A 26,457-nucleotide genomic window follows, 5' to 3' on the forward strand; every position below is an offset into this window, starting at 1 on the left:
TTCTTTGCTGCTTTGCTTTGCTTTGCTAATGGAAATGTTATAAAGCCGACACGCTGGCCACGGGCACGAATCAGTTCATCTTCAGTCGTTGCCTGGTTGGGTTCTAAAAAACAAAAAGGTGCGTGAGTGTTTTTGTGTTGTTGTGTGACTTTGTAGTTGTTGTTGCAGTGGTAATCTGAACAGTGAAACAAGCAATAAAAAACGAATTAAATTTCAATTATAAAATGCGACAGGATTGTCGTTATTCTACTCCTCGTTCTTGTTGTGTCTACGCGTGATAACAAGCGTGAATTTTGTCTCGTTCGCAGTTCAAGGATATTGGCCAAGGACAAACGAAGCAGCGTTAAAAACTTTAAAAAGCAAAATGCGTCTATTCATTGTAAGTAAACATAAAACACAAAAAAATAAATAAATTTAAATTAAAATTTGCTAAATAAACATAAAAAAAGACATGCAACTAAACTAAATATATATAAAAACCATAATTAATGTGAAACTAGTTAAAATTTCCATGTGTGTGACCGCAATTAATCATTTATTGTCCAGCTTGTCGTTGAACTCATTAAGTGGCGCAAGTTCGTGCCTTAAGTCTTTCGCATTTAAAGGCATTAACTGGCGCAAGTTCGTGCCTTAAGTCTTTCGCATTTAATATTTTTGCCCCAACACTGAACTTTCACTGCGTAAAGTTCTGCTTCTGTTTCTGGTTCTCCGATTTTGGACTGAGTCTCAGACTGGAATTGGAATTGGCTCTTGGCCAGTTTAGCCTTCACTTTGTGTTGGCCAGATTTGCATATGCGGCGGTTATTATAGAACTTTCTGAGAAATCAATTTACAAAAGTGGAATAATCAAGCGCTTTGTAGCGTAAGGATTAAGGAGATAACAATACAGAAAATATAATGGATAATTGAGACGTGCTGATATTTATGATTATTTATTGAAAAGTGAAAAGTATCAGCTTGCATTATTCATGTTTTCTAGGCTCGCCCTTAAAAGTACAAGTGCGTCAACGTCCGCCACGAATTTATTAAAAGCCCAAAAAAAAGGTGCTTATAATTATGACTTCATTGCGCTGAAATTAATATGCTGGCAACGTATAAAAGGCATGCGTATGCCATGATAAATGACATTGCCACACAAAGTTCTTGGGGAGCAGCTAGAGAAAACTATAAAAATAAAAACAATCGCATCACATTGTCTAGTTTTCGAAGACATAAAAAAGTTCAACAAATTGGATTGCATACGACGATAAATCAATAAAAAGAAGAAACCCACACTCTCTCAAGGAGTGTACCGTAATATCATCAATCGTAATTTAATAGACATGTTTACCGCACAGCTGCAGCTCTGCTTCAAATTACGAGAAATCTATCAATAATTTAGAACTCTGGCGTTTCATTTGTTCATTTGCATTGGATAACATTAACCCAGTTTATGTTGTTTGGCTTGAAACACACCCAAAGAGCAAATAATAAATATGTATAATAAATTAGTGACAAAAGACAAAAGAAAGCTGAGGGAAATACATCTCTGGAAACTGGATGCAAGACAACTTGCAAATACAAGAACTTTGCCACCAGCTGCTGTTGCCGCTGCTCCAAAACGTGGCTTAGGCAGACTGAGGCTGAGAATTTCAGTTTTGTGTCTCACAGGGTCAATGACATTTGGTGGCGCACACAGCTCTCAGTGACATTACGAGCTTTGATAGATGGGCGTGCTGTTGGAGGCTGTTTAGCGGGTGCCAAGCTAACGGTTTCCAGACAGGCCTCAGTCTCCGTCTCTGGCTCGCGATTGTTGCGTCAATATTGATTTTGCAAAAGAAACTGAGCAAATATTTGCTTGAATTTTGCTTCGGCTCGTGTACGTTATTTCGAGTTCAGATTCTCGTTCTGGTTCTTTACGATGATGACGATGACGAGGCCGATGATGATGATGTTGATGATGCGTTGAAGTGAAAAGCTGAAAAGTACTTGTCGCCAAAATGGGCTTGGCTCTCACTTTTCAACTCATGCTTATGATACGAGTATTATGCAAATGCTCTCAAGCTTCAGAGAAAGGCTTTCAATTTGTCGCTTGACCGCATTCTTAGACCTTGGCATCATGCGGGCTCTTTGATACAAGTTAATAACCAATTAATTAACAATATTAAAGAAAAGCCTTAAATTTCTTAAATTCTTTTGCTTAAAGAAGGGATAAAGTTTTTGTACTAAATTTAAATTTTCATTCTATAGCTTACTTACAAGACTATTCGATACACAAATTTTGTACCACACTTCTCCCAAATACCTTAAGTTTTTAAAGAATAGTTTGTATCAGATCAAACGGTAGCTAGACGATAAAATAGTTCCATTTATTGGAAATTTCGTCACACTATAACAAGACAATACCAAATACACAAAGTACAATAAGAATACAATTCTTTAAGCCTCATTTCTTGGTCGTTCATTATATGCAAACCCTACTCTTAAATGCCAATTCATTTTAGGAAAAGAGAGTAATAATAAAAAGAATAAGAAAGGAGAATAGTCTAAATTGAATCAAATGTAGAAAGGGAATAATGTTAAGCATTCTTCAACTTTTTCCACACCCTCAGAAAGCGTTTAAAATTAACGATAAGAGCATCACAAATTGACTGTAAATTTCTTTATTAATTTCTCTTTCAGCTTTCGGCACTCTTGCTGGCCACTCTGACCGCAGGCCAAAGCACAGCTGGCATTGAGTAAGTAGCTTGACGCTTTCAGCACATTTTATTAACCCTCCCAAATCCCCGTGCCTTGCCTTGCCTTGAGTTGTGACTGTGTGTCGTAATCCCCATGCTCGTTCCCAGGTAGAAAATTTACAGCACGCGTTTAGAATTTTGTGACTAAAACCAAAAACATTACAACTTTTGTAACTAAGCCTCTCTATCTCTCTCGCTCTCTTTCACTCTATCACTTTATGTCTCTCTCTCTCTTTCTATCGCATTTGCTGTGTCTCGCTCATTTAGTTACAACTCTTTAAATTAGTTTACTAATTACATACTCGAATGCCAATGCCAAGAGACCAAAAACAAAAACCTAAACGTTTCGTTTGCAGAATTCTAAAGCAAAGACTCATCAAATTTCCCGAAGAGTTTGATCCGAATGTGGTGGCGCCCACAACATCCAACAAAGCGGATGAGGCCCAGCGCATTCTCGACCAGATCGCCAAAGTGAATGAGGCCTTTGGCTACGTGAAGAAGAAGCCCGAACAGCCAAAACTTCCGCCCATACTCGACTCCAGTCAATATCTATTCCCCAAGCCACCGCAATCGCCCTTCCACGCCCAACAGCATCATTTCTCTGGCAGCAACGGGCAAACGCTGCTCGAGCCTTCGATACGCGCTGTGAAGCTAACAAGAACTGCCTTCAATGTGCCGCCTCCGTTGTCAGCATCGTCTCCATCCTCGCCTCCTCCTTCCCAGCAACAACAACAACAACTCGTCTTTCGACCCAATCAAGTGCAAGTGCCACAGCCAACTTCAGAGCAGGAGGCACAACAGTTGCCCGCCCACTTTGTGATACCCGTCCATCTTTACAAGCAGAACAAGGAACAATATCTTCGCGATCATGCGCCGGAAGAGTATCGCGTCAAAGGCTACAAGATCATTGGCGATGTGGATAGCTTCTATGGCAAGGCAAAGTCAGCAAAGAAACAGGGCAAGAGCACGCCCAAATACCACTTGTTCTTCTTGCCCCGCGAGTTGGCCTTCAACGACGATGGCACGCCCAAGCGTGGCCCAAACACAACCACAACAATTGCCACAAGCACCACTCCGAGCACCTCGAGAGCACCGACTGTCAGCAAAGAGCAGCGTTTGGATTCGCGTGAGAAGCTAACGAATAAACAGAAGCCGCAACCGCAACGCATCCCCGTCAGCGTGGTGCAAGATCCAAGCAATCGCAAGCGCATCAACGCAGTCAATCAGACCACGAAACCAATGCGCATCGCAGCCAAGGAAGGTGTACAAAGTCTGCCCACTGTGGCAGCCACCACAACAGCTCCCAAGCTCACAGCTGCGCCAAGCGTTAGCTCCACCTTGCCACCAGCTGGTGGACTTTTGCCCAATCGCAATCGCTTGACGGGTTTCCGTGTGCCCGGCGTGAATCTTGCCGAGATGCAGAACCACACCTCGGTGGCCATTAAGAACGCTTTCCAAAACATCTTCAAGTTGCCCTTCCGCTCGCCAGGCACAAATGCCGCACCAGCTGTCATCGGCAGTCTGCAGTCCGTTCCCAACAAGAGCAGCGCATCCACTTTGGAGGACACCGACTACAAATGGGATGATGAACAAGAGGGCGGTGGCGATGGCGACAGCAACATTGATACCCTAGAGAACACTGCCGCCGAACGCGATAGCAGCGCTGCCTCGGAGAAGCATCTGCTCTTTGCCCACAAGGCGCACAAGTCGCCACTGATGGAAACCATTGGCACGGTGGCCACTGCGCATCAGGGCACACAGAAGCAGGCGCTGCGCGAGGGCGGCATCATCATTCAGCGCTTGAAGGTGCGCAAGGGCGGTATTGCCATTGCGGGACCAGGGGGCGTGGCCACCGCGGGCAGCGGCGGCACTGCGATTGTGGGTCCCGGTGGTTATGCTTTGACCCATCCACGCAGTCTGACCATTGCTGGGCCGGGTGCCAAGGTTATATCAATACCAGCCGATGTGGATTTAAAGGATGCACTGCAGCGCACCGATGTGGAGGCGCGCAGTTTTCCGCGTGAGGGCAAGGTGGTGGCCACGGGGCCGACTGTCTACTATGCACCTGCCACGGGCATGGAGCAGGAGCTGGAAGCGGACGAAGAGGAACAGGAGCAGGAGTTTTGAGGCTCAAACAAGTCTCAGTCCCTTGATTAACTAGTGAATTCAAATGGCGCGCCTAAGCGTTCGATAACTATCGCTTATCGAGCTGCGAGAGTTGCCAGACACTTTGAAAAAAGAAAAGGGGGGAGCTGTAGTTTGCTATGTTCGATTTAAACCTAATGACTGTTAGTATTTTTGTATAGCGCTTAAGTGTATTCGTAATAAATGTTTGTAATTTGTAATTTTTTGTGCATTGCCCTCATCTCTGTCTTCATCGCTGTACATATACTAGTTTAGTTAACGGTGCCACGCCCTCTAACACCTTTTGCATGCACTAATCTCTGTACTCAACTAAAAACTAGACACAATTTGAGCTGTAAATATTATGACACTAACTGACTGCTCTATCCCTTAACTCTCTCTCTCGCACTTCTCCTATGGCATCTGCTATCCTCCACACAATTAAATCCCTAATTCCATCCATTACCCAAGTGCGGGCACGTACTGGCAAACCACAAGCTTTGAGACATGGCCTTTACGCAGTCCGCTACAGCAATTCGCCAGCTTTGCTGCACCGGCTGCCCCCGCCCAACCAGCAGCTGAGAAATTAACAGCTGAACAACCTAAGGAAGCAGCCAAACTTGTGACTCCTTATGGCGCCTACTTGGCAGCTCAACAACCGCAGCCCGAGAAACTCACTGCGCCTGAGGTGAATCAAGTTCCACAACAGCCACAACAAGTTCCACAAGCTGCGCTTGGTGTTCTCAGTCCATACGGTGCGCTGCAAGTCACCACAACACACGGCAACCTCTTGCTGATCAATTCACCATACTACGCCGCCTACAGTCTACCACTCGCATATGTGGCGCCATCTGTTGCACCCGCCGTCGCAACAACAGCCAGTACAACAACCAGCACAGTCAAGCCCACAACCATAGCCGAAGTGGATGATGATGTTGAAGATGAAGTGGATACCATTGAAACACTGCAAAAGCTGCAAGCCAAGACACAAACCACAGCGACAAACGATCTGCAAAGCGATGAACGTTTGCGCGCAGCTGTCAGCCGCATCAATTCAAATTACGTGATTGAGGAGATTGTCGCAGTGCCTGGCAAGCATGTAATTTCAAGTCAAATAACTGGAAATTCTGCTCAATTGAAGAAACCCAAAGCCAAACCAGCCAAGTTGCGCAAGGGAAGCAGCAGCAGCAGCAAAGTGCGCACGCCAGTCAAAGTGGAGGCCACCGGACGCACCAGCACCAACTCCAACAACTTTCCACAGATACCCTTTGGCACCTTCTTTCTGCCCTACAGTCCCACACAGGCCAAGGCCATTCAGGCACGCAAGCAAGCAGCGCTAATACTCGAACCACATTCCAAGGCTGTGGTGGGTAATGGTGGCACTGCCATTTCCACGCCCATTTCGAAGGCACTGCTTAAGAAGGGAGTGCCCACGAATGTGTACTTCAATCCCGAGTCGGTGGCCATTGCAGGTGTCGGTGGCAAAGCTCATGCGGCAGCCGACTTGGAGCTGGATTTGTTCAATTGACGACGATGCCTTTAAACCGAGTCCAGCTAAGTAGTTTGTAGTGTAGATATTCAATGTGTGTTCCTATGAGCCCGAAAACCAAGTGTCATCCTCTTAGTTTGTAAATAAAGTTTTTTGTAGACTATCTTGCTTTGTCTAATATCTCTGTAGCACTTTGTATCCACTATCCCAACGCTTTGTCTATATAAACCACGCTCCTTCACGCACAGCTCCACAATTTGTACAGGCAAAACAAAAAGCCAAACTTCATTCACACATAGCACCACCTATACTATAACCAAACTTTTTGCACCCTGCAATCCCCTAGACACAGGTCAGGTCCACTGATCTTTGAGGAACAATTGCCATACTACGGCGGCTGGAGCGGTCAATTGCTGCAGCTGCGTCCCCAGCAGCGTCAAGTGCCGCAAGTTCGTGGTCTTCCCCGGGATTCAGATGATACCATCACCATATCGGCAGCCAGCATCGAATCCATTGCCAATGATAATGGCGGTGTCAGCAGCACCACGATCTCTGCCAGCGGCAGCAATTTCAACAGAATCCAAGAGGCAGCCGCACGACTTGTTGCCATACAGGAGTTGGCCAAACGCAAGGGTTCCTTTAGCGAAGAAGACAACAAGGTCTATGCGAATAGTTTGCTGGAACTGGGACAAGCGGCCACTGCATTGGCGCTACTCCAGCAAACCGGACAAATCAAGGACTTTAGTGTGCTTTTGCAACCGGAACTTTTCGGTAATGGGCCACAAAAGCAACCCTCGAATTTGGGACTGGAAGCCAATAACCCAGCGGATCAAAAGATCGATGAACAAAAGCTGGAGGAAGTCACAGAGCAACAGCTCGAAGAGTTCTTGCCACCCAACGATGATCCCTACGAGGACGTCAACGATAGTGTGGCTGTGATGGTACCCAAAAAGGATGCTGCCGTGGCAGAAGCCAAGCCAGTGGGTGAGTGTGGAGAAATCGTAATCTATGTAAACCCGTTGTACCCGTTACCCATGGGGTAGAAGAACCAAAAGGAAATGTATTTAACATGTAGTGTTGATCAGCCTCAACAGAAGTAGCAAAGAGAGTGAGCTACAGTTCGCATATTTGTACGCAGATCAAGTTTGTTTTACAATTTAGCCACACCTGTCAAATTTTAGAGCTACAGTATAAAATTTTAATATACACATAAATAATTTCAGAGAATTTTATGACGATAGGATAATAAAATTGGAGGATATTAAACTGGCAATTTATTATGCCATAAGTTCTGAAGTCTGATCGGTTAATTTAACAGCTCTGTTAATTAACAATTACCTTTTCTGTAAATTAAACATTTTTTATACGACTGCAATGTTAAGCTTAGAAGTTCTGTTAACGGAATTGTTACTTTAAAAAAATGTTAGTTTCTAAAAATGAGTAGCGGGTATTTCACAGTCGAGCACACTCGACCGTAGCTTGCTTACCTGTTTTCTTTCTCTCTGCTTCTACCTTTAGGTCTCTCCATTGCCGGTGAGGGCGGAGTAGCATCCTCAAAGCCTCACGCTACGGCGCTTTCGGGCCGCAATGGCTTGGCAGTGGCTTCTCCCAAAGCCACAGCTATTGCTGGCGTCACCCCCGAAGAGGCCGCAGCCTTTAGCATTACGTTGCCATCACGCAATCAGCTCGTCATCAAGTCACCCAATTCTGCTGCTGGAGAGCGTCTCGGCATCGATGACTACGACTACAGCGATGTACCAATGGCCATCGCCACATTTCCCATCACTCGCGAGACGCCACTACGACAAAGTGGTGCACCCGATTCCTTGGTAGAGAAGTGGCGCACAGCCATTGCCGAAGAATACGCGGCACGATCGAAGCCGGTGCAGACGAAGACGCCGCTTAAGACTGTCATAAGAGCAGCACCCAAGCGGCGTCTGCACTACGAGTAGACGATAAAAGTCTGCACTTCTGCTATATTTATGCAATAAACATTCACTTTATGTATCCAACAGTTTGCCAATAAAATAATTTATATCACAACCGTAATTTTTTATTGCGAATAAAACTCAAAGCTATTCAAGTTGATGTCGATTACCAATTGACTATCGTTTAGCCGCCATTGCCAAAGCGTTGCCATACTGTTGACCACATTTTCGGCAACTAGAAAGTGCGAATTGCAGTTGTGCATCCCTGGCAATGATAATGATGGCGGCAGTCAGAATGAAAAATTGCTGCAGCACAAACAGCATATTGTCAATTCTGCAAGAAATTGATAGTTTGGTAATATGAGAAGGAAGTGCCGGCCATTGAACTTGCTTGCAGAGCTGTCGTTGTTTATTTCCGATGCATTTATTAAATTTCTATAGCCTGCCAGCAGGCGCACGAGGAGAAGACGAAGGAGAAAGAGAAGGAGTGCGATTGCGATTGCGATTGCATATCTAATAGCTGCAAGCTGTGATTATATTTTATAACAAAATAAATTCTAAAAAAAGAATGGCAAAATCGAGAGGCGAAGAAGATGGCATATGCGATATATATAAGTGCGCAAGCATGTGCAAATCTTGATTAATCTTTTCCGCCGCAGCAGGCGGTGCAGGCAGGCATAAAAATAAATCTAGCCGCACGACTACGGAGGAGAGATGGTTTGTGGGGAGGAAAGAAGGGGTAAGGTAAATGCAAGCAGAATGTATTCAATTTGCACCTGAACCAGTTTCGATGGTTTACCGAAGCCAATGCCAATGCCAGGGCTGCGCTGCGCTGATCGTGAGTGGGGCTGTCAATGTGGTTGGTTAGCTTGCAGCGCTTGACTTCTATTACAAGGCAGGTTTAACAAACTTCTTCGCACAACTTGACCAAGACCAGCAAGCATCAAGACGCGAAGAGCAAAAGACATGCAGCAAAAGAACCATCTACGTTGACCATCTGCCTGGCGAGCTGCAAGCTCCAAGCTGGGAGCTGACTGGGAGTATGAGTATCTCTTGCCTGAAACCAGAACCCTCTGCATAAGTATAAGTATGATTGTATAAGTATGTTTATGTGTGTGTACTTGTTGTTGTCGCTTGTGCTTAGAGCCAACTTTGGTCATTTGCCGCCTGCTTTGCGTGTGCTCCTTTTGGCTATCTAGTATTTGCCTCTCTTCCTCTCTTCTCTTAACTATCCTGCTGGAAGCTGCACATTTTCAACATTGTTGCTGTCTTTGTCGTCGTCATCGTTGTTGTTTTTGTTGTTATTGTTGCTTGCAGCTTGTTCTTCTGGTTCTTTCATTTCTTTGTTCTTGCGCTAGGTCAGTTGCGAGGCAGCTCTGCACACATTATAAAAGGCCCATCGCTGTCTGCATTGGCCACCAGTTTCCTTGAAGTGGTCGCCGTGTCAACACTGCTGAAGACTGAAGACCGAAGACTGACTCCATAGACCCCATTACTTGCATTACACAAAACAGCCACTAAAAGTACAAAAACAAAAACAGTCATCGTATCTCTCGTGTGATCATTTTCAAAGTTTTTCTTTGCGTTGCGGATTTAAGTGCGGTGTTGAAAGTGTCCTAAACTGAGAACAGTAGCACATCGAAGTCACTAAGCAGCAGCTGTTAAAAGGTAAGTTTTTTAATCTCTTAACCACTTTTTAGAAAGTTCTTTTGGCCATGAATTTGGCACAGTAGGCGTAGAAGGGTCATTACTTAGCTTAGAAAAGCGAAAATTAGATCTCAGCTACATGTTAAATCTTTTTTTATGCGCTCATTAATTTACCACAGAGATAAGTAGCATAGGAAACGTGTTTTTAGATCTAGATATATTTTTTGTGGCCATTAATCTTGACCAACAAAATAATAATTATTGTATTGTTTATATGATAATCTGGAAGCAGTTTCATTATGATTCGCTACAATTAAGTAGATAAAAATTATCTCAGAATTTAAGATTCAGAATTATGACCAAAGTTGATAGCAACATAAAAATTTTGTCACTTGCAAAGCGTGCACGTAAATTTAGTTTTATAGTAGCTAGCTTTGTTCATAAAAGCAAATTCTTAATTCACAAGTTTTTTGACAGTTTTAGGCAACCACCATAAAAGCATGTTTTCACAGAATCAATCAAAGCAAAAGCAGTAAAATAGAGCAAATGTCGCATAGAGCGTTAAATATTACGTTCTCTTTGCAAATGTTATTATCGTGATCATAAAATTCGCACTGAGAGAAATGGCTGATTAACTGAAAAGAAATTAAAAGTTAAAAAATTTCTAGGAATTAGTTGAGATTAAGTGAATTATATAATAAAGAAATGCTAACTTTCAACGTTAGGCAATAGTTGTGGCCTTGGCATTTAGATTTTTTTTCGTAAGTATTTTTTTAGCTAATAGAAAATGACAAATATTTTTCACTCTTAAACTATTTCATTAGCATATTATAACATAGTTATTCGCTGAATCAAGCAGACAAAAATATTTCACCGGAAAATGCGTAATAGAAATTTCGAGTAATTGAATAAAATTTTAGAGCTCAAGGATGATTAGATATGATTTAGCTTGAATGTTGATCCAAATTTTTTCAGCATCATATTATGCCGTAGTTAAGATTTAAATATTTTAATAGAAAATAGAATATCGAAAATACGACTAAGGAAATAAAATATTAGAGCTCTAGGTTTAAATCGTAGTTAAATAAGAGAACGCTTGAATTTAAATCTGATCCAAACTATTTAGTCAAGATTGCAATTCATTTTGAATAGCAAAAGAAATTTCATTTAGAATCGATCATTTTTCACTTTTATGCTGAATATTACGTAGTTAGATGAGAATTGTAACTAGATGAATATAATATTTGAACTCATGACTGATAATGGAATAAAAATGAGTTTAAAGATATAGTAAGATAGTTTTTGTTTGATTGTTAAACTGACCCAAACTACTTAGTAAGCATTACATGCCATTTTAAACAATAAAACTAAACAGATTTAAGTATGATGTTAGAAAGTGTTTATTAGAAATTTCAACTAAATTTATAATTTATTAACAGAGATTTAAATATTTGTAAAAAAAAGTTCACTTCATATTTGGCAAAGCTGGTTTTTATTTTGCTACAAAAAGTTGTCATGTTGTAAAGAAGTCTTGACAGTTGTACGTAAATGGTTTTTAATTGCATAGACAAAACATTATTTTACCCTTTTGCGAGTCTCAAGCGTATTATTTATGGAAAAATTCGCCAAGAGTGAGTAGAGCTTGAAAAGTCGCTGGAGGGAGGAGGGCAATTTAATGCCCTCAGAGATATGATCAGCAGCAGAAAGAACAGAAACAGAACCTTTTTCCACTTCTTTGAAGCACAAACCAGTTATTAGCCGTAGAATGGTAGAGCAATCAAAAAGAGTTGGCCATGAAGAGTGGCTTATAATCATAGCTGCATTGCCCCCAGGTTGCAAGTTACAAGTCGCAAGTTGTAAGTTTGCAAGTTGCAAGTACTTAATAGGTATGTACACTAGAAGTGGTTTTGTCCGCGGCGAGCCAATCAAATGGCACAAACCGGTTAATAGTGCGCATCCTGTGGTCACAACACACACACTCTTGCATTAATAATGTTAAATTTAGAATGGACTTTGGTCATGTAGAGCCTATAAATAGCTCAAGTCTCAACCAGTTTGCGAAGCAATCGTTACGAAGTCTCTCTCTCTCTCTCTCGCTCCATCCATTTGTCTCCTCTTAGGAAGATGTTCATCCTAGCGTTGTTCTGCCTGCTGGCTGCCGTGGGCAGCCAAGCGAAGCCACTGCAACCTGTGGTGGAGCCGGCGCAGCACATTGTGATTGTGACACCGCAGGCGCAGGTGCATCTGGAGCCAGCGGTGCGCTATGTCCACGGCCTGTCGCCCTTGGCACGTGTCTCGGGCCCCCATCATGAGGAGACCATTGTGTATGTGCCCGCTGGCACAGCTGCTTCGGTGGTGCCCAATGTTGCTGCCGTGCAGAGCGATGCTGTTGGCACTGGCCGTGCTCGCAGTCCTTATCAGGCACCGGAGGGCAAACAGATCGAGGGTATTCCCAGCAACATCAACGAGATCCAACAGCAGGCTGCGCAAAACATTCAAATCGCCACCGGACAATTCACTGAAGCTGCTGCCGCCGCTGCTGCCACTGGCGCTGGTTTCTTCCCTGGATTCTTCCCCAGCAACAATGCCAAGGAGGAGCTGCAGGCCCAGAAGAGCGAGAAGATTGAACTGATTGAGACGCCAGCCAACACGCAACCATTGATTGCTGCCGCCGAGGCGCGTCACTTCTACAGCCTGCCTCAGGTGTATCACACGCCTGTTGTCGATGTCGTCCATGGCCCCGTCTACACCTGGCCCATCTCCGCCATTCGTGCACGCAGCATCCAGCCTGAGGAGGCTCCACTGCAGGCCATCGAGCAGAAACCCGAAGCTGCTGCTTTGGAAGCAGCTGCGCCTATCGCTCCTGCCGCTCCAGCTGCCGCACCATTGGCCCCAGAACTGCCCGAGGCTCAGCCTCTGCTTAAGGAGCAGAAGTTGCCCGAGTCCCCAGAGCAGCCGCTGGAGCAGCTGGCACAGACCATCATTCCGGCTGCTGCCGCTGAGCCCGCAAGTGAGTCGAAGCCAGAGATTGCTGCACGCCAGCTGGAGGAGAGCAATGCCATCAAACCAGAGTTGATTAGCGCTGAGATCCCCAAGGAAGCCCTCAAGGAGACCCTGAAGGAAGCACCCAAGGAAGCAATTCCGGAGCCCATCAAGGAGGAGCGTAAGTAGTCAAAACAATTGCATAACAAACTTTAAAGGGCTTGGCAATAGTGGTAATACAAAAAGTATTAAAAGTATTAATGATTATTGATGAAAGAATATACTACGAATAATTCCTGTTTAATTTCTAAAATATTTATTACTTCAAACTATATTAGATTGAGTTAATACCATTACAAAAGAATTTATTAGAAATAATTATGATGAAATATTTTGATTTTTCTTTACATTTTTTTCCACAAAAAATTTTTACACAATTTGGAAATTAAAACCTATTTAAAAGTAGGGGCAAATTCTTTTGTGTTTAACACATAATACATAAATTTGTTTTTATTAAGAAATTGTATATTGTTTTTGATGCGAGCCCTACCTATAGAGTAGTAGAATGTATGTAAATAGTAGAGGTAAATAAAGGAGTCATCTCCAACCCCATAAAGTATATTGCATATTCTTGATCAGCGTCAACAGCCAAAACGATTTAGCCAAATCCTTCTGTATGCCACCTAGATATTAAAGACTATAAAATATATGACATAATCTGGCATATTTTTACCTCTAAGGTATATTTCGAATGTAGTACTTTAACGATATACAAAATATGGCCTTCGGTATAACTTAGTATTTCAGCGAATTATTTGGTAACTTTTAAGAATAATACCGCACTGTTTTGCTTTTATTTTTTCAATTGTTTTCTCTAAGAAAGATATTATGGGAGATTAGGCAAATAATTTAATTTAATTTTAATTTCTGCAGCCACCAAGCCACTGGAGGAACAGCCCGCATCGCCGCTGAAGGCCATCACCATTCCCGAGGCGATTGTTGAGACCCAAGCGGAGGCGTTGGCCATCCAGCCAGCTGAGGCTCAACCGGAGATTGACAGTGCCATTGCCATCAAAGCAGCGCCAGAGGCTTAGGCCAAACTGAACTGAAATCACTCACTCACACAAACACAAATCATCATCACTCATAAACACACACACACAAACGTATATATTAACTATATGGGCAACTTTGGTACTCTACAAACTGCAAACTGCATTTCGTGCCTTGGCCACAGCCAGGCCGTGGGTTAAATAATACATTTAGTTACTAACACAGTCAGAGCAATAATTTTTTTTCAGCATTTTCCAACACACACACACACACGCATTAATTAACAAACAAAACAAACACGAAAATCTCGCAAAAAGTATACAAATAAAGCAACAACATGCAACACGCATCTACATATACGTTCATTCATAAAACATCATACAAACAACGTTCATAAGCATCATTCATCATCATTCATTATATTCATAACCATAACAATTGCAAATGTAAAACAGAACAATAAAAAAAAGTGAATGTAAAATGTACATCGAGTGTAAGCGTTTAATTTCTGAGCTGATTACATTAATTCGAAAGATTTAGGCAACGAACTTGGTCAAGAATTGGCAGAACAAAGACATAAATCACTGACAACTTTGGAGCAACAATTTTGAAAAACGATTTACATAGTTTACAAGCATAAATCTTGTCATCAACTGGCATGACTGTCGGTCTAGAATTTTTTTAGTTGGAGAGAAATACTCTCAATATAGTAAGTCCCACGCAATCTGAGTTGGTTTCAAAATTTTGTCACGCGCTACTTAAACCTCCTAAATTTATCTTTATATTCCTTCTTTAATATTTTATAGTACATTTGAATAGAAGACAAATATTTTGTTATTTTAAAGAACCAACCGCAGAAAATTATAATGACCTTTTGGAATCGAAAGACTTAGGCAACAAGCGTAGCAAAATTGACTCAATCAACTCGAAGATGTAACATAAACAAATAACAATAATACAGAATTGATCACTTAAGAACTTGTAGAACTGCAAATAGTAGCCATGCGTTGTTAAAGTTGGTCAACCACATGCTGGGCGACATTATGCAATGTCCATAACATAAAGCAGCAACTCCATAAGCGCGTCCCAGAAATTCCACGCAGCATAAAAAATATTGCACATATCATCGAGAGGTGAACATAAATCGCATTTCGAACGCGACATTGCATACTAAGCAGAAGACCGCCGAGGCATGCCGACGTGCCCAGCCATAAGCAGCGCCCAACTTGAAGAGAAGCGTCTGTTTCTCTGTCTCTCTCCCAAACTTTGTCTAGGCATTTGTTACAGTTACCCAATTGAAGAAAAACCCCAGAGCAGCCCTTTATTGAGGTGAATAAATAGCAAATAATTTATTATTAAAATTAATTAATTAATTATAATGCACTCTTGGTAGTTTGGTAAACACAAACGTAAATATTTTACTGATAATGACATTGACATGAAATTTTGCCAAGATGTCATTAAACTATTAAGTTTAAATTTAACTTTACTTTTTATGTGTTGCCCACAATAGAACAGTTTTGAAACATAAATAAATTTATAGATTTGTTACTCATCTATAAATTGAGTCAGAAATACATTTCTAGCAATGTTTTTCTACTCATCTTCACCCACTGTAATCCAAGTGTCATCATCTTTCAATGGCTGCTCTGTGGCTGCAATGTCATTCTCCTGTAGATTATCTTGTTCATTCTCTTGTGACTGTTTCTCCGTAGTGCTTTCCGTGATCGTCTCCAGCGGCGCTTTTGTGGTCAGCTCATCCTTGCGCACCGGACGACTTGTGTCCGTGTAGCGATAGATGGAGAAGAATGTTTGTATGCGCTGCAAAACGTTCTCCATTATAGGCGGAAACTTGTGCTCTTCGCCATCGCCATAGATCTTGATATTCAGCTTGCCCTGTCCGCCACTTGGTTGCAGCTTCAATGCCTGCAACACGCTGCGCAGCATCAACAGATTCTGCAACTGGCTGCCGCCATTCTGATTGGGTGCGCTGCTCATGAGCAGTGTGCCATTCGGTTTAAGCTCCAGATAACCAAATTTCTCCATATCCAAAGGTGAGCCAAGAGTCACATCCAGAGGCACGACGGCGGCTTGCAACGTCGTCGCAAAGAGCAACAAGGGCAACAGCAGTCGCAGCCCTTTGAGCTGCATCACAAGTGAGTTGATTTTTAAATACTTTTTGTCGTTTAAGTAAAGTGAACTGTGTTCAGCTCTGCACGGTTAGTCGACTGCGATTGCACTGCTTTTGGCCAAGCTTTGTCTCGCTTATTTCACTGCGCTTGTAACTCACTTTGAGTGCGGTTTATTGTGTTGGGCACTGGGCCAACTTTTCGAGCTGCGAGCTCTCTCGCAAGCGCGTATTTATTGTTTGAGTTACTTATTTGCATTGATGTCTGAGCTATTTGTACATTAACTGTTATACATTTGCTCTCAATAGATAACGAACGAACGAAAATTTGCCATTTGCGTATACGTAATATTTACTCGCCTTGTTGTGTTCATGTAGTGAAAGTGCTAAAGAATATTAAGCAAATGCTATAGTAAATCGGTCAAAGGGTCGATTGCCTCTTTACAGACAGTATTTAAATCAGCTTTTACACTGGCTAACAAAAGTATGCTCACAAACACAATATTTTGCAAGAATTGAAAATTGCATTTCTATTTATAATTTAAAGAAAAAGACAAAACAATTTGCTCATAGCAATATTAATGTATTTTATGAACACTGCCGGCATATTGTTGTGTAGTGTTTAGTCATAAATAAGTTGATAAAGCGACATTATAATAATAAACATTTATTTAATAATACAACTGTTGTTGAAACCGGCTCTTGAAAATTAGGTCTGCGTTTTTATTTAGACTTTTGCATCATCTTCAAGCGACGGCAACAACAATAAAGATCGGAACAGCGACATATTTACAAAATATTTCAGTACAAAAATCATTTTAAAATCAATCGACATTTCTCAATGTTGTTTTTCTCACATCGTTTTGACGTAAATTCCACAAATTGCAGAAATCCCAAAATATAATATATAAAAATCTCATTAGCGGCGATTTCAATGCATAAAATAACAAAAAGAAGTCGAGAATAAACAGAAATAAATAATCATAGTCTAGCAGATGATGATTATTATGTTGTTGCCAAGAAGAACAGAAAATATGTTAACCTGTTGGTGAATCATGACCAAATACAAGTTATCTAGAACCTTTTTCGGGCACTCATCGATTTCTATGAACGAAACGCAAAAGCCACAAAGTCGCCATTCGATGCTAAGAATAGATTTAAAACGAATTTTTAAACTAATCTTTATAGTGTTCGAACTGGGCAAATTTGTTTAAACACTTGTAATGAATCCCTCTCTCGACGAGTCGTGCAAACTTAACAATTATTTAAATAGGCAGCATCATTTTGCAATTTTTGTAATCGAAAACTGCGCAGTTCAAATGGACACTTTAAGGTTTGGCCCTTGCACGAACTACACAAAAAAAAAAGAAAGACTTAGACAACGAACTTGCGGAATTTAAGCGCCCAAAGCGGACATTTGATAGCGCATCTAGAGATTTGAGATTACCCATCGAAGCGAGCCATCTAATTATGCACAAGTCAGAGACGTCAAGTGCTCAGCTCATGTCAGTAAAAACAGCAAACTTCCGTTCAGGAAACTTAAGCATTAAAAATCTCCCCCTTCTCCCCAGTTAGCACATAATTTTGCATTAATTAAACACAAACAAATTGATGGAAGTACCTCAAAAATGCTTAATAATAAATAAATCATTGATTGGACACAGCTTAGCAGTTTAGCGAAAGCACGACAACTTGCTACCCAATTCCATAATATATATTATATTAAATTTTTTGCTGATTTCAGCGACTGGTTTGGGGAACCAGCTTAACATCTTTGCTCTAATATTCCACTTGATCAGCTTAATATATGCAAGCTGGCACCTTAAACTCATATCTGTCTCATCTCAACTGTCAAAAATTATGGCAAAGTATAAAAGTTTAAACTTCAAAACTAATAAGCTGATAGTTAATAATCACAGCAGGTAACTTTTTAAGAGCAACTTTATTTGACTACTGTCAGATAATAATAATAAACCGTTGTTATGTAGTATAAGTTTTTTGGGGATCACAAGTTAACAACATTCTTTGATTGAAAATTTCACTGAAATTAGAGAAGCTATAGCTGTAATTTACGTCAAATGCAAAGAGCTTAGAGAAGCGGAAATTCGATTCACTAAGTGAGCTACTTTCAACTTTAAACTAATAAACTGATTGTTAATAATCGCAGCAGATATGTTTTAACTTTAACTTTATTTGACTGCTGTCAAAATGTGAATGTGTTAAGCATTGTAATATAATATATTACACTATTTTAGGGGATTACAAATTAAAAACATTTTTTCAATCCTGCTGAAATTAGAGAAGCTTCATCTCCAATTTACGTCAAATGTTCGACTTGTTAAGTGACCAACTTTCAACTTTAAACTAATAAACTGATAGTTATCAATCGCAGCAGATGACTTTAAATGTAGCTTTAACATTAACTTTATTTAACTACTGCGAATTTCTGAAGGAGTTAATCATTGATATATAATATACTTTTTTTTGGGGATCACAAATTAACAACATTCTTCCGATCATTATTGGTGCAACAATTCCGTTGAAATTAGAGAAGTTTCAGCTGCAATTTACATCAAATGTAAAGAGGCTTATAGAAGCGGAAGTTCAGATAAGTGAGCTACTTATACCCATTGCTGTAAGTTGATACAGGGTATTATAAATGAAACGCTTACCTATGAGATAACTGACAGTCGCTGAGCTCAACAGAATGCCACTTAAATTGCGACAGACACTTGCGGGTGCCTGTAAAGCCAATATGAAATACATATTCTATACCAAAAACAAATATGAGAAGAAAAAAAATATCAAAATAAATATTATTTAATAACTAATTGAGCATTCGAGTGCTCACATACACGCTCATACATAAAATTAATGATGCGATCGATGCTGATGCTGCTGGACGCGTGAGAAGTGTGAATTTGAGCTGCTGAACTTCAAATCGAAAAAACGCTGCTGAGATGCTATTGAAGCTGAGTAAGAAACCGGACAGCTTGATGCCGCACATCTTCATTCAACGCGCAGTCGCTAATTTTATGCAAAACAAAAAAAACACAGTAAGAAAACAACAATCTGAAAACAACGACAACAATAAGCTGCTAAGCAAAAACTTAGTATAAAAGCGTTGCTGTTAGTTATTTAGTTATTAGTCGACCGCCCAACGCAGAACAGTGAACAATATATAGAGATAACATACTACGATAACTGTTAGATCGTCTCAGTGATAAACAAGTTTTTCATACGCCATGAAGTGTTTCGTTTTAGCCGCATTGATGCTGGTTAGTAGACCCAAAATAAAAACCAATAAAATATAAAATAAGAGACAGCTTTGATATGCATAACGATTGGATAACACACGAGCTTTGGATCTATGGACGTATACAATTAGAAATCCGGGTTGTAAAAATGTCAAATGTGACTGGCAGAGTGCAAATACGCGATTACTTAGTCGAGTGTATTTGCCAGAGATGATACAATGTGCAAATTTGTTACACGTGCAGCGCAGATGACATCATCGAAAAGATCGAAATTATTCGACGTAGTTTATCACCCACACTTCTTCTCTTTATCAACTACTTTTTGCAGGTCAGTTTGGCCAGCGCCGAGAACATTTTCAAGATCAACATCACACCCGAGGAGGCACAACAGTATCTCAACAGCGCCCAATTGCGTGGCGTCAACGAGATCGAATATGCACCCAAGACCGGTGAGAATCCTTTGCCCGAGGCACGCAACGAGAAGGGTGAATTCGTGTACATGGGTCGTGTGATTGAGCATCCCGAGGATTATGTCGAGGAGCACTACGATGCGCATCAGTACCACGGTCAGGATGGACTCGGTCAGTATGTGTATGGCTACAAGGACTGGAATCAGGGGAAGAACGAGAAGCGTGATGAGGCTGGCACCGTGAGCGGATCCTACAAGTATGTGCAGCCACATGGACGCGACTTTATCGCCAAGTACTACGCCGATCGCACTGGCTTCCATGTCGAGGACAATCGTCCCGCCTATCTGAAGCAGCCTGCCACCAAGACGCCCGCAGTGCTCAAGGCTGAGGAGGAGCACTTCAAGCTGTGGGGGTGAACTTGCTGCCGCCGCTGGCCACAATCCCGATCCCTATGCTGCCGAGTATCAGACTGGCGAGGGTCGCTATGAACCCTCGGAGGCTGAGACCCGCGGCTATGTGCATGAGGAGCAACCTTATGTGCCCGGACCCGAGGAGACCGGCGAGCCCAAGGGCTTCTTCTATGCCTTCGACTACAATGTGCCACTGTTGCGCAACAAAGCGGAACGCGAGGAACTCGAGCGTCTTCGTGCCGTCAACAACAAGGACGAAGAGTAAGCGGAAGCGTTTGTGTTAGATTAGATGTGAAATAGAAATAATATAACTCTAAATATTTATTCAATGATATTAAATAAAACAGCAGCTATTACATTTCTCAAATACGTTTTCTTCTTTATTTTTGTGTTTTTCTTTATTACATTACATATATAAAATGTGGTTTGGTTGTTATCCTTCTTTTTTTCGATCTTTTGTTTTCCCCCCACTTGTATAATTTCATTTTCATTCACGTTAATTTTAACATCTTAGTTCTTGTTGTTCTTCTTTTTCTTTATTTACTTTAATTGATTCTTATTTTTGTTTTTTTTTTGCGGCTTTTAATCAAGTAAAATTATTGCTTTCGCTTTGCTCATCAGTTGCAAGACTTGAACTTAAATGTTAATTGTTTTAATTATTTCGTAATTATAATGTGATGGAGTTGTCCGCTTAACTTGATGTTTTTTTGCTTGCTGTTCGCTGCTTGTTGCTTGGTTGTCGTGCGCCTATTTTAAACTAATTTACACGAGCATTTCTTCTCTCACTTACAACCAGTTTAAAACTAACATTTATGTGTTAATTATTTTTGTGTTAATTTCAGTTTCAACTCACATAAAACTTTTTAATCATAATTGTAACTTTAATCGTAATTTAATCCGCACTAAACGAATACATAATTATATTTTTGATTTAAAATTGTAGCATGTGTTGTTGTTTTTCCTTTTTTTTTTTGTTTGTGTTTTTGTTGTATGTGCCCATTTGTATGGCACTAAGGAGCGTGGAGCGGTCGAAGGGGGGAAGATAAGGGCGAAGGCCAGCTTAAATGAGTATGTGAAATTTTGTATTGCATGCTTCTAGGCGCTACATAAAACTCAACATAACAAATGCTAAATACTCTTGCAGCAATATATTTCATCGCACATTTTAGCAGGGACTGCGAATAATTATATTTTTCATAATATATCAATCATTAATTTATAGTTTTCATAAAAAAATTAGAATCATTTTTTTTCCAAGGATAAAACCAATATTTCACCTTGATTAAAAAAATTCAAATCATGAAATAATTATTATTTTATGAATTTTATTTCTGATTGCAAAATAATGATTATTTTATGAGTTTTATTTTCGGAACGTTAATCATTATATCATAAGATATATCGTCAAAAAACATAAATTTTATTTTTTCCGATAAAAATACAAATTATGATATAATGATTATCTTACAATTTTTATTATAAAACGTTAAATGAATCTCTCTGAATTTTATATATTATTTAAACTTGGAATTTCATCAAATTTTTTAGTCTGCAAGAGTATTTCAACTTCGGCATTGCCAAAGTTTCAGCTGGATTTATTTCGCAGGGAATTTTACTTTAATTACTTGTTAAATAATAAAATTTATAATTTCGTTTTTGTATACTTTTGTTGTGTGTGTACATTTAAAAATGCAATTGCAAACAAAATAAAAGTTGAAAATAGTTTTCGATGTTGTAAACACAAAATATTTGATTTTCAAATGAATCACAATTGAATTTCGTTATGTTAAATGAAAAGCAAACATCATAAATGCACACATATGCGTTATCCGTCTATATGTATGTTATCTATATATGGCAGCTTCAATCAGTCCAATATTGAGAGTTTTTTAGTTCTATTACGTCTAAGCCTGAATGTTATTCGAGTGTGGATGTGAGTGAGTGTGATTGAATGTGAATTGTAAATATTCGTAAATGGTTTTTTGCGCTTTGAAGTTGAAAGCTCGCTGACGTTTAAATAATAAACAAATGTGTAATCGTAACAAATATAGTATCTAAGGGATTTCAAGTTTCAAGAGTTTAGATTCCATACTAGAATCAATTTCGAATATTTTGTGAAATTGATGCGAATAGGGAAACGTTAAAATATATTTGAAATAAAAACAAAATAGCGTCTTATAAGATATACCCATCGGTATAATATATATAGTTATACCAAGGTATACAAGGTACTTTATAGAGCCTACGTTGTGTGTGACGAGTCTGTGCCAAGTTCAACTTCAAAAGCGATTGGAGATCATACGATTAAAGGAGGGTGTAGAAGGTAGGATGAAAAATGCATAATACTTTTTTGATCAAAGGGAATTTTGTTACATGTCAGAGATGTGTGTGTGTGAGTGTGACAGTGTGTGTGTGTTTGTAGTCTAGACTCTAGAGTTAAGTTCTATGTATGCATTGGCATAGGCATAGGCATATTATTTATTAGTAGATGCAATAGTAGGTGCAGTGTCCAGTGCTGAGTTCTGTTCTATTCTGATGATAATTTGGCGCATGAGTTACGTTTCGATTGCCATGGATTAGATGACCTAATTTAAGGTGTTGTATTTTCTCATTTGTTTTTTTTATCGTTATCGTTATTTAATTTGTATTTTTGCTTTTGTCTCTCTCGGTTTGTATATAAGGCAAACTGTATGCGAAACATACGAATATTGAACTATATAAATACTTTGTTTTTTGTTCTTTTTTTGTCATTTTACGTACGTATGCCGGGGGAAGAATTCCTGGAGAAACTATGGATATAACCAGACGACATATAAATTGGTTTGCTTGCACAAACTTGTATTTTGTTGGGTCGGTATATTTTTGGAGAATGGCACAACTTTTACTTGTTCGATTTGAGAGTCTGTCGATATATAGTATATATATTTTGTTTTGCTTCAAAAATTGACTGATACAACTGTGTATATGGTACATATAGTATACATACATATATGTACTCCTATGTATACTGTATATAAACGTATTCTTGTATATATATATATGTAAATCTTGTATACGAGTCTCCTCTAAATACGCCTAGGTGCTAGTGAAGTGCTAGTTTTGGGTAGTTTTTTTTACTTCTCGTCTCTATGCTTCGCGCCTATCGGTATCGTTATCGGTTCGCTTACTTACCAAACTTGTGATCGGAACTACTCTACTCTACACATACTTATCTTCTACTTGGCCGCCGTCGCAGTTGCCGCGGCCGTTGCACTGGGCGCCACTTTCAGCTTGATGAACATGTTGTTGTCGTTGTTGCTGCTATTCAAATCAAGCTTCTGCACCTCACACTCGAGATTATTGATGCAGTTCTTCTCGTACTGTGTGGTTGCGCCTCCATTATTGCCATTGTCGCTGTTGCCACTGCTGCTATTGTTGATCGCTGTTGCTTTCTCACTGGCCGTTTGCTCGCTGGGCGCCACCTTTTTCTCCTTGCTCTTCTTCAGCGCATTGAGCAACGTCTTCTCTTTGCTTTTGCTCTCCTTGTGATTGCTCCCGTCCTTGTCCTTGTGCTTGTTGTTCTTGAAACGCGGGAAAATGCAACCGTTTGGCAAGAAGCCGCCAAGCTTTTCCTTTTTGGCCGGCGCTGCTATTGGCGTCGGCGTCGGTATGGGCGTCGCTGTTGTTGGAGGCGTGGCTGGGGACTGAACAGCAGCTGCTGGCGTGGATGAATTTGTGGTTGTACTTCCTCCATTGCTGGCGGTGCTGGCCGTTTTGCCTTCTGGCTCTTGCTCTGCAGCTTCTCCGTTATCACCGGTTGTTGGCGTTGTGCCATTTGTGCCATTAACACCACCACCAGCATCTGTTTGGTCAGCACAACCTTCACCAGCTGGCTGCGCTTCGTTGACAGTCGTCGTTTGCTCTTGTTGCTCCTCCAACTGCTCGCTGGCCACCTTGTTGTCCAGCTGTTGAGCAAAGACGGCCAGTGTAATGCCATTGTTACCTTGTTGTTCAACTGGAATCAGATCCGCATTGTAAGCGGGCGGTAAACCGATCTCAGCACCAGACGATGATTGAGTAGAACTCCCTGCACGCGCCGCATCGGGCGACTTGGGAAACATTTGTTGTGTGGTGATATTTTGATAGTGCTGCTGCTGGCGTTGCTGCAGCATTTGCTCCTCGCGCTCACGATCACGCTGCGCCTGCACCGCATTCCAGACATCCTTCAGCTCACCGGAGATGTCGCGATCCTTGAGTATGACGGCGTTTCTAAGAGTGCCAAGAAACAATTATTGATGAAGGGATATTTAGTAAACAAAACACAACACCAGCTCACCTGACTAGTTTCACACCGGGATTCATAGCCTCCACAAAATCGCACATGAGCTCAACCATGGCACGCCGTTCCTCTGGATCCTTGCTGTGGCGTCCCGAGTCCTTGAGCACCTCCGGATTAGCCATGACAGCGAATACAATTGGCGGACTGCGTGGACTTCCAGGAGGCACCTAATAAAATCAATAAAAATAAATACGTTATAGGTTGAAGTTATCGATAAGCAGTTATCAATTGATAAAACTTTATTATTAGTTATCGATTAATAATACTCAATTATTAGTAATCTCTTATCAATCGATAATCAATCAATAGTTCTCGATCATTAGAATCGGTCAAAAGTTATCGATCACTCACCCGCATGCCGCCATACAACGGTATTGGATCACTGGGCTCCTGGGGTATTACAATGCGTGTCCAGCTCAACACATTAATGAACAGCTCCTCACCCGTCTCTGTCGTCGTCCGAATACACATGTGCGGCTGTGGCGGATTCTTAAAATGCCGATAAGCGCGTGAGTGTCGATAACTGTGTGGCGGTGGTGATGATTGCATCAGTGACAATCCCACACCCAAGTCACCCTGTTGATCTAATTGCTGTTGTTGTTGCTGCTGCTGTGCATGCTGTTGCATATTATTAAGCCGCAGCTGTTGCTCGGCATTGTTGTTGTTATTGTTGTTATAGTTGTTGGTCTCATGAACATCATGAACATCGTATGTGGTTGCTTCAGCATCATTGGCAGTGCTGTTGTTGCTTGTGTTGTGTTCGCTTTGTTGTTGTTCTGGCTGTTGTTGTTGTGGATGCTGCTCCTGTGCGGAACTTTCAGCTTCAAGCTCCGCCGCCGACATTTTCGCTTTATATCTTGAGTATTGGTGTTGTTGTTTTTATTTATTGTTATTGGTGTTGTTGCTTCGTTTTGTTGTTTAGCTTTTAGCAGTCTTTTGTTTTGTCGTCCCGCTCTTCAGCCGTCGGTTTTTCACCCGGTCGCGGTTGCTTTTCGTGCTCTTCTCTTTGTTTCCTATTGAGTGCACTCACACTCACACCACCAACATTCGCTCTCTGTCTCGCTCGCTCTCGTTCGCTTGCTCGCTCTGCCGTTGGCTGTCTTCTTATAGCATATCGGCGCCTTGGTCCTGTTTCCAACTTAACTTTTGACCTTTGGCGTTATTAATGTGTGTGCATATTACGCGTCGACGTCTTTGACATTTATCTACATACATACATATGTACGTGTATTGTCCTCAAATACACAAGTCTTTATCGTGCACGCACAAACAGGCACACGCATACGCACACATACATACGCAAACACCCTTCTTCAATGCGCACCCCGCACAACCACACACACACTTACAAGTGGGAGGAGTTGGTAGTTGTAGTTGTTGTCTGCGAAAGAGATGGGGAACAACAAGGGCCCCGCAATTGCAGAGCCAAAGAAAACATGAAAATCTCAATAGCAATACTAGGTTGCAGTTTCATTATTGCACTTACACATTTCACGCGTTTTCATTAATAATAATGGTTTTCCAGTTTCTCATTGCACAATACACATACAAAAACAATGTACATACACATACACACACAAAAACTGAAACTGCGTTTCTTCTGCTTCACATAATTTTTTCCCAATAGACGACTGCTGCTGCTGCCTGCTGACTGCACTTACAAAACAATGCGCCGACAGACGGCCGCGCGCTGCGCTGATTTTTATATTTAGCTTTTTAGCAGCTTTTCATGGTAGCGCACATAGAAAACAGCCGAATTTTCCGACGATTTCCCAACATAAACAAAAAACTAATGTATGTCTACAGTATGACCGAATGTTGCGTTTAAAAATGTACATTTTACAGCGACACCACTACCGCCTTCATATGTGCTAGCTGGTCCCACATCCAAAGGTATATGTGTTTTATTACAAATTGTGAATACAAGGGCGGTTCTTTTTAAATATTTTTTATTTGCTTGTGTTTCTGAAAAAATTTTAAATTGAATTGCCCAA

General features: G+C 40.9%; 5 protein-coding genes across 7 annotated transcripts; 3 read left to right on the forward strand and 2 right to left on the reverse strand.

The window, feature by feature from the left end:
- The first annotated feature begins 36 nt into the window (after positions 1-36).
- Positions 37-8,388, forward strand: LOC132790533 (uncharacterized). Of its 3 annotated transcripts, XM_060799088.1 has the most exons (5): positions 37-118; positions 309-379; positions 2,662-2,717; positions 6,677-7,314; positions 7,849-8,388. In XM_060799088.1, the coding sequence occupies exons 2-5, from the start codon at positions 365-367 to the stop codon at positions 8,280-8,282; spliced, it is 1,143 nt and encodes a 380-aa protein (XP_060655071.1). In that variant the 5' UTR covers positions 37-118; positions 309-364; the 3' UTR covers positions 8,283-8,388. The 3 variants fall into 3 exon arrangements, with proteins under 3 accessions (XP_060655071.1, XP_060655073.1, XP_060655070.1); XM_060799090.1 differs by lacking the exons at positions 6,677-7,314; positions 7,849-8,388 and adding an exon at positions 5,313-6,667; XM_060799087.1 differs by lacking the exons at positions 6,677-7,314; positions 7,849-8,388 and adding an exon at positions 3,074-5,282.
- Positions 8,389-9,687: 1,299 nt separating this feature from the next.
- LOC132790534 (calphotin) lies at positions 9,688-14,425 on the forward strand. The gene is made up of 3 exons (XM_060799091.1): positions 9,688-9,926; positions 12,026-13,068; positions 13,821-14,425. The coding sequence occupies exons 2-3, from the start codon at positions 12,030-12,032 to the stop codon at positions 13,979-13,981; spliced, it is 1,200 nt and encodes a 399-aa protein (XP_060655074.1). The 5' UTR covers positions 9,688-9,926; positions 12,026-12,029; the 3' UTR covers positions 13,982-14,425.
- An 848-nt stretch (positions 14,426-15,273) lies between these two features.
- LOC132789117 (uncharacterized) lies at positions 15,274-16,290 on the reverse strand. Its single transcript, XM_060796899.1, has one exon. The coding sequence runs from the start codon at positions 16,089-16,091 to the stop codon at positions 15,537-15,539; it is 555 nt and encodes a 184-aa protein (XP_060652882.1). The 5' UTR covers positions 16,092-16,290; the 3' UTR covers positions 15,274-15,536.
- A 2,913-nt stretch (positions 16,291-19,203) lies between these two features.
- Positions 19,204-20,512, forward strand: LOC132789115 (uncharacterized). The gene is given in 3 exon segments (XM_060796897.1): positions 19,204-19,346; positions 19,654-20,145; positions 20,147-20,512. Coding segments are annotated over 3 exon segments (789 nt in total). The 5' UTR covers positions 19,204-19,313; the 3' UTR covers positions 20,411-20,512.
- Positions 20,513-20,704: 192 nt separating this feature from the next.
- LOC132789108 (uncharacterized) lies at positions 20,705-26,296 on the reverse strand. Its single transcript, XM_060796885.1, has 4 exons — positions 25,950-26,296; positions 24,815-25,844; positions 24,461-24,630; positions 20,705-24,393 (listed from the first exon to the last, which is right to left on the reverse strand). The coding sequence occupies exons 2-4, from the start codon at positions 25,304-25,306 to the stop codon at positions 23,361-23,363; spliced, it is 1,695 nt and encodes a 564-aa protein (XP_060652868.1). The 5' UTR covers positions 25,307-25,844; positions 25,950-26,296; the 3' UTR covers positions 20,705-23,360.
- Between the last annotated feature and the right edge of the window lie 161 nt (positions 26,297-26,457).

Source organism: Drosophila nasuta, chromosome 3 (assembly GCF_023558535.2).
Source record: "Drosophila nasuta strain 15112-1781.00 chromosome 3, ASM2355853v1, whole genome shotgun sequence".
Classification (NCBI taxonomy): Eukaryota; Metazoa; Arthropoda; class Insecta; order Diptera; family Drosophilidae; genus Drosophila; species Drosophila nasuta.

Excerpts from the sequence above, each read along its gene's own strand:
- LOC132790533 (XM_060799087.1), top strand. Across the intron at positions 2,718-3,073 it reads CAAAGCACAGCTGGCATTGA|AATTCTAAAGCAAAGACTCA; the intron begins GTAAGTAGCTTG and ends TTTCGTTTGCAG.
- LOC132790534 (XM_060799091.1), top strand. The coding sequence starts at position 12,030 with ATGTTCATCCTAGCGTTGTTCTGCCTGCTGGCTGCCGTGGGCAGCCAA. Across the intron at positions 13,069-13,820 it reads GGAGCCCATCAAGGAGGAGC|CCACCAAGCCACTGGAGGAA; the intron begins GTAAGTAGTCAA and ends TAATTTCTGCAG.
- LOC132789117 (XM_060796899.1), bottom strand. The coding sequence starts at position 16,091 with ATGCAGCTCAAAGGGCTGCGACTGCTGTTGCCCTTGTTGCTCTTTGCG.
- LOC132789108 (XM_060796885.1), bottom strand. The coding sequence starts at position 25,306 with ATGTCGGCGGCGGAGCTTGAAGCTGAAAGTTCCGCACAGGAGCAGCAT. Across the intron at positions 24,631-24,814 it reads CGTTGTATGGCGGCATGCGG|GTGCCTCCTGGAAGTCCACG; the intron begins GTGAGTGATCGA and ends TGATTTTATTAG. Across the intron at positions 24,394-24,460 it reads CCCGGTGTGAAACTAGTCAG|AAACGCCGTCATACTCAAGG; the intron begins GTGAGCTGGTGT and ends TGGCACTCTTAG.